Source organism: Rhinichthys klamathensis, unplaced genomic scaffold (genome assembly GCF_029890125.1).
Source record: "Rhinichthys klamathensis goyatoka isolate OS25496 unplaced genomic scaffold, OSU_Roscu_1.1 h1tg000176l_1, whole genome shotgun sequence".
Classification (NCBI taxonomy): Eukaryota; Metazoa; Chordata; class Actinopteri; order Cypriniformes; family Leuciscidae; genus Rhinichthys; species Rhinichthys klamathensis.
The window spans coordinates 4,446,148-4,459,072 of record NW_026606705.1 but is presented as its reverse complement, the minus strand read 5'-3'; the positions used below and the strand labels follow the sequence as shown (position 1 = coordinate 4,459,072).

The 12,925-nt window shown below is 38.6% G+C and overlaps 1 protein-coding gene and 1 non-coding gene across 2 annotated transcripts; both read left to right on the top strand.

Moving 5' to 3' along the window:
* The first annotated feature begins 3,871 nt into the window (after positions 1 to 3,871).
* Positions 3,872 to 8,586, top strand: LOC130092347 (gastrula zinc finger protein XlCGF57.1-like). The gene is made up of 2 exons (XM_056260189.1): positions 3,872 to 3,996; positions 7,272 to 8,586. The coding sequence occupies exons 1-2, from the start codon at positions 3,915 to 3,917 to the stop codon at positions 8,456 to 8,458; spliced, it is 1,269 nt and encodes a 422-aa protein (XP_056116164.1). The 5' UTR covers positions 3,872 to 3,914; the 3' UTR covers positions 8,459 to 8,586.
* A 3,169-nt stretch (positions 8,587 to 11,755) lies between these two features.
* On the top strand, positions 11,756 to 11,874 carry LOC130092603 (5S ribosomal RNA). Its single transcript, XR_008807940.1, has one exon. It is a non-coding gene; the product is annotated as a 5S ribosomal RNA (ribosomal RNA).
* The last annotated feature ends 1,051 nt before the right edge of the window (positions 11,875 to 12,925 follow it).

Here is a 12,925-nt window from a genome sequence, read left to right as displayed (position 1 = left end):
ATACAAGGTGTATGTCATACAAATTTTATCTCTGTATGTTTAGCTAAAATAAATAAATACATAAAGTAGAATTTTAAGCTGTAAGCACCAGCACGTCCCAGCCGGGTTCGTCACTTATTTGGTTCCCCTGGAAACATTTCCGTTGTGGTCTGTGTTATTTGCAGCGGGTTTCTGTATTTGTGTTGTGAGCTTTTGCAGCGCGTTTCTGTATTTGGGTTGTGAGTATTTGGAGCTCACGTGTGTTGTGAAACTGATGAAGATGTTTTCTTAATTTGCGGGTGGTTTTTCTATTTGCATGCGTCTTTTTTTATTTGCATGCGTTTTTTTATTTATTTGCATGCGTTTTCTTCTGTTTGCATGTGTTTTCTTCAGTTTCAGCGCATTGAGCTTTCTCGGCCACCGTAGAATCAGCCAATAGTGAGCCTGCAAGCGTGAGGTCACTGCAGCATGGCACCAATCATTTAATGTAATTATAATAAAATAGTTTAATTAAGACACTGAATTAAAATTTATTTTTAAAAAAATTGCTTTGCATTGTACAAAATTATCACAAATTAGTATTTATGCAGTGGAATCTTTTTCTATTGATAGATGTCTCCTCATTTACAGTTGGAGTAATCATGCAAACATGAGTTCCTTCAATTGATCCAACAACTCAGGGAAGCTTGCAATCCTCATAAAACCTAGTGGCTTGATTTTGCTGCAAGATTTGAAGATCAGTTGTAAAGTCAATGAACTGCCATTCAGTAGTGACTAAAAGCAGTGCTTTAAGTGGGCCGGTACGCGCCGGTACTCAGTACCGCCACTTCCAAATATGGCTCTTGAGCGTACCGCCACCTCTCCGTGCGCCCAGAACGTGCTTTTAGCGTACCGGTACGCTCGCACATCTGTTTTAATCCTTTGGCTGCGCTGACGCTTTTCAGAGCGCCCTTCACATGCACGCTTCCTAATTCGTCCCACCGAGAGCAGAGACTACATTACCCATGCACAGGGGTTAAAGTGGGCCGGAACGGTCCGGAACTGCGTTCAGGCACCTCAGATAAATTAATAAATAAATAAATTCGTTAATCTCAACGAATCTCGCTGGTCCCGAGACCTCCCTTTCTCCCCGCTGAACGCGAGCTATTACAAATGCGTGAAATGCATCAGTGGTTGAGCGCGGTAAAGTTAGTTTTAGGTTCGAGATTTTGCCGGACATTGTTTTCCCTTGTCACTGTTCGGCAGGGGTCGGCAGTCTTAGATCAATAGTAGGATTAGTTTTAACATTATGTAACCATTATGCCCCCGAATCCCCCCCAACTGCCTACCATTTAAATTCACATGACTGTGGGGGGTAATGTGGGCTGATGTGGCTACAGTGCCAGGGCTCAATTTTTTTCCCAGTGGTCGTCTGTTGAATGCTGTATATTGACCCCTTTAATATAGTTGTTGTTACCTCAGAGGAGGAGGGGAGCAGAACAAAATTTTTTTTTTTTTTTTTTTTTTAAATAATAATAGAGTACCGGCACCTCTTTTGGGCCACTTAAAGCACTGACTAAAAGTGAGGCAAAGGAAAATTGACAGATTCACAAATAGTATTCAAAATGTGTTCAAGATTTTGTAAGCGTAATGTGTAGTTCTGCTTGGAGTCAATTGTTTATTTGTGATAACACAATGAAACATGCCAAATTGTACAGACATACATTTTTTAGCCAGGCTATCATACAAAGAAATTTTGAACACATGAAAAAACAAGATAGGACAATGAAATATGAATAACTGACAATGTAGCAGACAATGTATGATTTTTTTCGTTTTTCTAAAACCTGTAGCTGTAGTTTGCCGCTTTTTTTTTTGTCACTTAACATTCAAAAATATTATTGATCTGCCTGCATTGACACTATTATTTGAGAACTGAACTGAGCTGGACGATGACATAACTGATTTCTCCAGAGCGAATAAATAGAAATAAATAAATAGATAACTAATAATTTTTACAATGGAAATGAATCAACAGTGAACTTACTTAAGCTGGACAATGACACTATTTTCTTCTAGTGCCAAAACTCTAGTTTTGTTCTATAGTCAAAACTAAACTTGTTGCATCCTTTTCCTGTAATCAATGTAAATCTGCTTTGAAACAATCTGTATTGAAATAATTTTGTCAGATAAATACCTTCGCTAAGTTTAGTTTTTTGTTCTTCCCTCATATTTTAAAATATTTAAAAAATAGATAAATATATACATATTTTCCTCATAATTTGATGGTTCAAGCTAACTTGTAGGGTCATAAAAATAAACTCTTCACATCAGTTTTGGCCACTACTGTATGTTTGATGTGGTCAGTGTCACTATAGTGCTATTTCAGACCCTGCTTACTGTGGACTGATGAGCTCAAGTCATCAATGGTGCAATGCTGCATTTTTCCAGTCGACACAAATTTAATTATTACTTTCATTTAATTTCCTTGCTCTAAAATTTCTTACAAAAAGAATACCTTGATGATCAACTCTCCGTCATCATTTAACTCCAATACAACATATTATTAGGATACCTCTCAAGCACTCTTAAATAATTTAGGAGACCTAGTCTTGACACTTGGGAACCTATATGAATCACACTTATTCTTACAAATTTTACTTGGAGTGGCTTTATACATACGGCCCCAGATTTTTTACAAATGGTACAGCTCAGATGAATACACACAATCAAAATTAATCTCACGCAATTTATAATATATCGCAACGTGTTAACTGTTGATTTTTCCATATTTTTTTTTTTTTTTTTTTTAAAGTAGTATAAAGTAGTTTATTGTATAATAGTAAAAGACTAAAATGGTTTTGTTATGGATATTTAAAAAATGAATGCATCAAAAAAAAAAAAAAAGAAAGACAAAGTCTCTGTGTACCCAAAACTTGACTGTTTTGCCTTCTAGACAAAAGCTCAAATATTAGATGTGGCAATTGGGAAATATGTGCTTAAAGTTGTAGAATTAAACTGAATAGCTCTGGCGTATTTGTATTATATTAATGCTCATTGAAATGCCATGCCATGATTTTTTGTTGTGATTTTAGCGTGATCACTGATAAGTACTTTTATTTTGGTCTAAATATGTCACGTCATAAGGCCGCGCGTGCCGCGACGCGGTCCTGCTGCATCTTTGACTTGCCTGTTCAAAGGTTTGTTTTTTTAAGCATTTAAAGTGTTTTAGTCAATGCAAAGTGCAAACCGTTAATGACATTGTATAGCTTTTAAAATAAATCAGTTTTCATTGTTATTGAGTGACATTGTAATTCTTTAGCTAGTATTATTGAATTTTTCGGGAGTAAACTGAATCTGCACTACAACATAAATGGTGCGTTTCATTTCGCTCCTATAGAGTCAATTTGTAAACACGAATTCACCTACTGACAAGTAACGTTAGTGATGGAGAAACTGAGCTTTTCGAAACTCAGAGTTAACTGAATTGACTTCCAAACATTAATATGGTGCAAGTTTAATTTTGTCGCCTTATCGCTTATTTTTTAATAAGTAATCATTATAACATTGACTGTTATTGCTCGTGTAAATAACTGTAATGTTTATGACTTTGGATTAAAGTGCGCGAATCACCGCACGCTGGCGACGCGTGCTGGTCACAGCTGTAAATGAAACGAGAGAAAAAAATGCATTTAAAAATAATAATAATAATTGCAGTATATCATCTTCAAATTATTAAAGACCAAACGTAAATCATAATAAAATATTTAGTATTTGGGAAACGCTGCTCAGGTCATTTGTGCTCTTGACTAAGGAGCTGTTTGAGACACACCCAGAGTTTTATTTTGTATTTATTTTCCTTTTGTTAATTACTCTCATCCTAAACATGACAGGGTGTCCAAACACTGAAAAACTCCTGGTGAAGCAACCAAGATCCACCTGACATTACAATAAAGATGGCGTCTATTAAAGAGGAGAGTGAAGACATCAAGATTGAAGTATTCAGAGTAAAACCAGAAGATACTGAGGAGAAAACAGGTTTGTTTCATTCTCAAAATCTGAACTCAGTCATTTGACCCCGTTTAAAATGTTGGCCTCATCAGAAACAAGTAATATTTTTGAATACGTGTAGATCCCATTTAACTGATTTTAAGTCAGAGATATAAAGGAAAAGAAGTGGTTTCAGTTCCAGCAGAACCAATTAATAAAATTGCAATTTGCGATTTAAAATGTTTTTTTGTTTTTTTTTACAAATGAAATGTGTGTGTGTGTGTATACACATACATGCATATATTACTCACATAAATGTTTGCTCACTCATTGTATTTAGAATGGGGGATTTTGTTGCTCAAGAGTTTACACAACACAAGGAGGCTTGATTTCAATCTTTGATTTAACACTGGCCTGATTGTGCAAGTTAAATATTTGTCAACTGTCCCGACTCCTGAAACGTTAGTCGCACTTGATGCTTGCTTTGTGCAGATGCAATGTGGTGATGCTAAGCGCATTTTGAGAGAGGGAAAGAGAAAGACGCAGCAATGCTGAATCATTCCTGCTGTTTGATGCATGTTGCTTTTTCAAATGCATGTTATAAGCAACTCAAACTCGCAGTGCTTTCAGAGATGGAGCAGCATTTACTACTTCACAGAACCGCTCTTCGCTAAGGCTGCGTTTACACTTGGCATTAACATGCGAACTCTATCCGGATGTTGTCCACATACACATTGAAAAGACAAGTGTAAACGCGCTTCTGATTGGAATGTTAATCGATCAGTGTGTCCAGGTTCGGAGGTAGTCGTGGACGCATTGTGATCGGATCTCAGTGTAACCTAAACGCAATTCAGCCATCGTGTCTGCATTCACAGGTGGACGTCATACAAAACCCCTTCCACTGTCATTCCACTGTCTTCCCCCTCCTCTCTCCTGAACTGTCGGAAAGATGGAGGAAGCAGTCACCTGTAGCAAACCAATACAGGGCCACAGCAACTCTTTTCTCCACAGGAATTTCTGCACGTAGCTGTGTGGTTTTGCAATACACTTTCGCACCCGAAAGTTGCAGAACCATTCATTTTCTGTAAAGATGAGATTAGTTTTCAGTCGGGGGACATTTTACAGTTTTTTAAAAAAAACCACCACTTCAGGTCAACTTTGCACCGGAGCCATCCTTTTTTTGTTTTCGCGGGAATGCGAGATCCGATCGGTTATCAAGATACAGAAGCCACCTGATGTGGACAGTGGTAAACGCACCGTGTCCTGATTGGGTTATGATCCGATCTGCTTGATCGAATCATGGTGATCGCATGTTAATGCCAAGTGTAAACGCAGCCTAAGACGCTGTCACTCATATTTATTTATTTAATTAAAATGTGCACTCTTTGTGAAGACATTGGAAATTTAATTTTCCAAGAACAGTTTGCTCTCAACAAAATACTGTGGTTCTTAACTGTAGTAAACGACGTAACAGTACATCCACTAAGATCTAGAATCTTAAGTGTGGAAGTTTTTGGTCAAATAATTATTACCTATATATTGTCAGAATTTAATAAATTAACATTTCTAGCCATCCCATCTTTTCTACAGTTTCTTCAGGTTGTATTGAAATTAAATAAATAAAACTGAGTATCGTAGACATAACAGCGAATACTAATGATAATGTATACAAGGAGAAAAGCAGAGGACCTCATACTGAGCCCTGTGGCACTCTGTATTTGTGTTTGATAAGGCATCTCTTCATTTACACAAAGAAAGTGGTAGCTGCCGGTTAGATGGGACATAATCAGTGGTAATAATACTTGTCCACAAATGTTAGATTTGAGATCAGTCTAGAATTAGCAGTGTTGAGCATGTTACTTAAAAAAAGTAGTTAGTTATAGTTACTAGTTACTTCTCACAATAGTAACTGAGTTAGTAACTGAGTTACATCATTATAAAAGTAACTAATTACCAGAGAAAGTAACTATTGCGTTACTTAAAATAAATAAATAAATTCAAATAGGCCTATGTCAAATAATTTGGATGCCCCCAGTATTAAATATGTTAAATTAATGAAATGGACACTTAATAGTGTAGATCAGTGTTCAATGTTTTATAATAATAATTGATTCTATTTTAATGTTGCTGTGGGACAATGTGAGAGACGCCTATTAAATTCAATATATTATTCTAAATATTAGCATTACTATAGTAGAACAATAAAACATTATAGATGGTTTACTTAATATCGCACAGACCCCAACTGGCCAACAAATAAGTTTAAAAACAAATTATGCTTCTGAAGAAATGTACCAAAAATAAATAAATAATAATAAAAAATATACATACTCTTTGTGCATATTAAAATGATAAAACTGTTACACAACTTCACAACTAGTAGACATACTGTAGCCTAAGTATTTTCTTCCTAACAAAAGTAAACAGTTTAACAAGTGCTCTCTCAATATAATACTGAACAATTACCAAAAAAAAAAAAAAAATACTAAAATATAATATTTGGGGGGTTTATTTTTAGAACCTATAGCGAACGTCATCATCAGAGGTTATTTAAGCCAAATTCTAGACATGTTTGCCGCACGTGTTTACAACCGGTCAAACAAAGATGTTTTCTGTGAATGTTCCCTGCAGGTTATTTTCGGGTTTATTTTATAACCTAAACAGAACGTTCCCTCACGGTAATTTTTTAGATTTTATTTGTATAACCATGTAAATTAATTAACGTTGCAGATATGTGTAATTTATTTATAAACAAACTATATAATGCTCGGACACCCTCGGTCTCTCTTGCGCAACTATTGAGCGCGCTCTCGGACACATTCGGTCTCTCTCGCGCATTGAGCGCGCTCGCGCCGTTCGCTTCGCTTTTGTCCACTCCGGCGCCTCATAAACACACACACACACACACCAGAGAAAAAAAAAACTTTGCAGGTCCTATGGCGGAGAGAGAGCCTACTCGGATGAAAACCGCTTCAGTGAGTTCAATTATAGTAACGCCACATTTTTTTTGTCAGTAACGGTAACTGCGTTGTAACAGGGGAAACAGTAATTCGTTTGATTACTCGTTACTGAAAAAGATAACGCCGTTAGTAACGCCGTTTATTTATAACGCCGTTAATCCCATCACTGATAATTAGCCAGTTCTGCAAGGTCAAACTGTGTTTTTTATTTGTCTTTTTTTTATATAAATGTTTAAAAAAAAAAAAAATATATATATATATATATATATATATTGAAGAGGTTTGGAGTTTGCAGGAAATCTTTTGCTTTGTGCCATTAAACTGGGGTTAACTTGTATTTGTATTTTTCCCCCTTCATTTTAGACCTAATGTCGCTGAAAGAGGAGAGTCAAGAACTGAATATAATGAAAGCAAAAGATCAGAATGAGAAACATCATGGTTTGATAACTGGAGAAAAATATTTTAGTTGCTCACAGACTGAAAATATTTGCTCACAAAAAAGAGCTCAGAAGATGGCAACTAAAAGTAATTTCACCTGCCAACAGTGTGGAAAGAGTTTCAATCAGCATAGAGACCTTAAAGTCCACATGAGACTTCACACTGGAGAGAAGCCATACAGCTGCCAACATTGTGGAAAAGGTTTCACTCAAAAAGGAAGTCTTAAAGTCCATATGAGAATACACACTGGAGAGAAGCCTTTTGCCTGCCACTGGTGCGGAAAGAGTTTTACACATAAAGGAACCCTTAATGCCCACATGAGAACTCACCCTGGAGAAAACCCTTTCGCCTGCAAACTGTGTGGAAAGAGCTTCTCACGAAAAGAAGGTCTTAAGACTCACATGAGAATTCACACTGGAGAGAGGCCGTTTGTATGTGGTCATTGTGCAAAGAATTTCAGATGTAAAATAAGCCTTAATTACCACATGAGGATTCACTCAAGAGCGAACAGTAATCAAGAGATATGTCGTCAGTGTGGAATGAGTTTCACAGACCGGAATCACCTTAAGAATCACGTAATAACTCATATCGGAGAGCATCCTTTCATGTGCCATCACTGTGGAAAGACTTGCAAAAGCAAAGCTAGCCTTGAGGTTCACGTAAGAGTTCACACTGGAGAGAAGCCTTTCACCTGCCCTCAGTGTGGAAAGAGTTTCACAGTTAAAGGAAACCTTCAGACTCACATAAGAATTCACACTGGAGAGAAGCCTTACACTTGTCCTCAGTGTGGAAAGTGTTTCACATATCAGAAAGACTTGAAACGTCATTTGCAAAGTCATTCTGAAAAGAAATTGCACAATTGTGAGTCTGACAAGAGGCTAACAAAAAGCAATTTTGAAAATCAAATGCACATTCACTCTGGAAGGCAATTTAATTGTGTTCTGTGTAATAAAAAATGTCTTTTGCCATCTCACTTACAGATACACATGAAAAGGCATGCATTTTTGAGACCCTATTTTTGTTCTTTGTGTGGAAAGGGTTTTAAATGGCTCAGAAGTTTAAAATGGCACCAGAAAATATGCATCTGTGTGAAATTATTTACGATTGTATAGAGGCGTCACTTACAATTTTGTTTCGACTTTATATCTCAGAATCAAATTTTTTGATAAACTAGCTTTCATCTTGCTGTGAAATACAACATTGTAAGTAAAATTTGAAATAAAAGGACAAACTGAAATAATGAACATTGCACTGCATTATTTGAGTCATCTTTAATGACAGAATGCACAAACATAACATGTTTGTTATTTTGAAGCCGTATGTTAGAATTACCTTTAGTTTTATGGGAACAGATTATGAAAAGCTTAAAGTTGGTACTGTAAATATGTTTAGTTATTTTTTATAATGAAAGAGTGCATAATCCTTAGCCCGGGAAAACCCAGACAACTTCCGGTAAATTTAGATTTGCTCTGAAAGTTAGTCTGGCAAAGAGCTCATTCAAGCCCATTTCCAATCCGTCGAAATCGCGGCACCAATCAGAAACGTTGGGGCGGGCTTTACACGATGACGACAGCACAGCGACGGTGAAGCAGATTTTGTACATTTACAAAGATGGATGCCGCCAAGGAACTAGGGATGTGACGGTTGTAGCTGAACACCGTCATTAGAACTCTATAACCGCCAAAACCATGTTATTAAAAAAAATATTTCACAAACATTTTTTATCATAGAGAATGTTTAAATACTAATATCAGGTTACGAGGGAAACGGAGGCGGAGTTAGTGGTGCTTCGGAGGCTGCTACTGCTGGAGATGATTCGGGAGAGGTCTGTGCACCCCTCTCCCAAGAAGAGAAATCTTGGAGATCTCCTTAATAAACGTAGGTCTGAAATCTCTGCCCCTTTACCGATCAGAGCGTGCGCTGACACGGAGTAAAGCCTTGTTTATACTCGAAGCATCCGCACGAGCGCGAAGGTGCGCGCGGCAAAAATGACGCGTTCGGTGCGCAAGACCGGCAAGACCCCATTTCGCTTGGCTGTGTGCACAGCTTTTTTTGTAACCGCGCGCGCGGCACCGCGTCCGAGGATGACCGACTTCAAGCCGAATCTGCCCGAGCATGTACGTGTTACCGAACCGGCACCCGGTTTGCACGTCTAAATTGCAAAGTTCATTGCAAAGTTTTTTTTGTTAAGGTTTTGTTTACTGTGTGTGATTTATTTAATGGAAAGCACATTCACTTCTAGTTGTCTTGCTGTTAATTTTAAATAAACATAGAGCAAGTAGCTAATCAGTGTCTGCTCGTTTATTCAAACTAAGGTGTTCTATAACAGACGAACGTCGCTCTGCATACGTCATCTCCTTCATCGCTCTGATTGGTTGAGCTACGTACGTTGGTGACGCCCCTTTGGAAATGATTTGTCTATGAAGCTTTGCCAGACCATTACTCAGAAAATAAGGAAACACACAGATAGCTTTTAAAGGATTATTGGGAACACCATACTAATACTGTGTTTGACCCCCTTTCGCCTTCAGAAGGTGCAATGTGTAACATTTTTGAGTATCTATTAACAGAAATGCAATATGACATCCATAACTATGTGTTCAGTGGTGTATAAAGAACTTACTTAATAAACCGTAATTTTTTATTACCTTAGAATGAGGCATTTATATCTACATAGGCGCGGGAATCCCCTTCTATGAAGGTCGCCATATTGTGACGTCATGTTTCTACCGTAGCCGACAGCGAACAAACAGCGTTACAGAGCGCGTTTCGTCACTACATTGAAAGAGAAGCCGCAGGAAGCTAGAAGAAGCTAGTCATAAACACCGTGAGTAGTGACTTTTCCCTTGTCAGTGGTGTAAATATGTAGTTGGATTGTTTCATGTAACTTAGTTCTCCCTCGCTGTGTTATGGCTTTGCTATGTGGGGATAAAGTGCTGGTTAAGTTCGTGAGACAACTGATTAGTAGGCTACTCTTGTCATTGACCGTAAAACAGTTACAGGAATCACCAACCCGTCGATCTTGGAAGCATTTTAAGTCGATCGCTTAGAGTTTCCAAAATCAGAGAAAAAAAGCCTATTGTGTGTAGTAAGTGGTGTCTAGGGGATGCGGAGGCGCGCGCGCTGTCACAATCACGTTATTTTTGCCGCACGCACCTTTGGGCTCATGCGGACGCGTCCAGTTTAAACAAGGCTTAACGCTTTAACCAGCTCAGCCACAGTAACAGCTCATATTAGCCAGCTAAACTTTTACTACCCTGTTAGAAAAAATATATAGTTGCATAGTTTCATGTGGTTCTTCTCCCTCGCTGTATTATGGGTTTGCTTTGTGGGGAGAGTGTGCTGGTTACGTTCGTGAGACAATCAGCTGATTACTATTATTATATTAGGTAAGGTGCATTGTGTAATATTTCTGAGGATCTATTGACAGAGATGCAATATAAAATCCATAACTATGTTTTCAGTGGTGTATAAAGACCTTACTTAATGAACCGTTATGTTTTTATTACCTTAAAATGAGACATTTATATCTACATAGGCGCGGGAATCCCCTTCTATGAAGGTCTGAAGGTATGTTTCTACCGTAGCCGAAAGCGAACAAACAGCGCTAAAGAAACCTCATTGCTTGACTTACTAGTCTCTGCTGCTGACTCAGACGACGACATATTTTGTCTTACGTCGGCCACCGTAGCTTCTCATTCGAGTTTGAAAACCGAGGGATAGGCCGCGAGTGACTTGCTGTTTGCAATTTGCAAGTTTCACCACTAGATGCCGCTAAAAATCCCACACTGCAACTTTAATTCTACGTGGCATTGATTCAACAAGGTGCTGAAAGCATTCTTTAGAAATGTTGTCCCATATAGATAGGATAGCATCTTGCAGTTGATGGAGATTTGTGGGATACACAGTCGGTAACCAAGGGACTGGTTTGGCGCAGGTCTCTGTGGCGCAATCGGTCAGTGCGTTCGGCTGTTAACCGAAAGGTTGGTGGTTCGAGCCCAACCAGGGACGAAGGGAGTTTATAGGTGGCGTGCTGCCATGCAAACGCGGCTGCAGAATTTAGCACACCGAAGCATGACACAACGTTTCTTGGCCCCTTTTAGCGTATGCAGCTTGCTCAGTTGTCTCGTGTGCAAAGAAGACAGCAGGTGTTATGTGAGAGTTTACATCAGCTCAAGTTTGCTGTGGCGCGTGCATGGAATGTTCATGTTTTGTTCCGGGTGGTGGAGGCCTGTGTTCCAGAGAGGTCCTGCTCAAAACTCCTTTTAAAACACCATCGTGCATCTGCAATAGCTTCCGACTTTGATCGAATGTGGATTTTGTTTTGGGATACCAGGTGCTGTAAGCTTTTTAGTTTACTTCACTAATGTTTTAACCTTTCAAATATCCCGATTTTGGCAGCAGATTTCGCTTACGGCCATACCACCTTGAGCACGCCCGATCTCGTCTGATCTCGGAAGCTAAGCAGGGTCGGGCCTGGTTAGTATTTGGATGGGAGACTTCCTGGGAATACCAGGTGCTGTAAGGTTTTTAGTTTACTTCACTAATGTTTTAACCTTTCAAATATCCCGATTTTGGCAGCACATTTCGCTTACGGCCATACCACCTTGAGCACGCCCGATTTTGGTACAGTCCAGGATGTGATTCAAGGTAGTAGGAAGAGAGAGGCTCTTCAAGCATTATTTTGTTTTATTTATTTTGATTTAACTGGAAAAGTGGTTGGGCAACAGTGGTTTCAAGAGGGAAGCAGCAAAGGAACATCAGTAATTTAGAAAGGACAACGGATCTGCAAGCAACTAAAGGTACAGAAAGTGCAAAAGGAACGGAGGAAAGCAGATTGAGGATTTCACAAAGACAAGAAATGGTTAACAGACTTAAAAAACAACTAAGATATCAATGACAATATAAGAAAGAAGCGACATTGACCCTGATTTTGGAAGACATTGAAAATACAACAATAGCGATGATAATCAAGGCAGTGGAAAATGAAGCTGGAATTGGCAAACTCATTGGGTTAAGGAGAAAATTTAACAATGAATATGAAATGACCATGGAAGATGAGAGAGACTGTGAAGGATTGCTGGATAGGATGATGATTAATGGACACAAATGCGAAGTGAGGAAGCTGTGTGCGATGGAACGAATGGTGTCTTTTTTGAATATATATTGAAGATGAAGACATCGTTAATAAGCTGATCATGTGGGGTGTTACTCCCATCCTTCCTATAAGAAGAAGGTACTATCCAGGGACTACGGTAGCAGATGGAACACGTTTTTTAAAAGTTAAGTTTCCGAAGGAGGTGACATCTACACCGTACAACACCAAATTCATGACTGAGGAAGGAGCACAGTTTTTTAGAGTAATACATGACCATCAAGAAAAGACGTGCAGGATTTGTGCAAGCACGGAACACCAGAAGAAGGATTGCACTTTATACACGTGCAGAGATTGTCTTGAGCAGGGGCATTATGCGCGGGACTGTAAAGCACCGCGGTGCCAAGGCTGCAGAAAGGCAATAAAGAGATGCACATGTGAGAAGGATGGAGAAAGAAGTGAAGAAGAAGGAATGGAGATACAG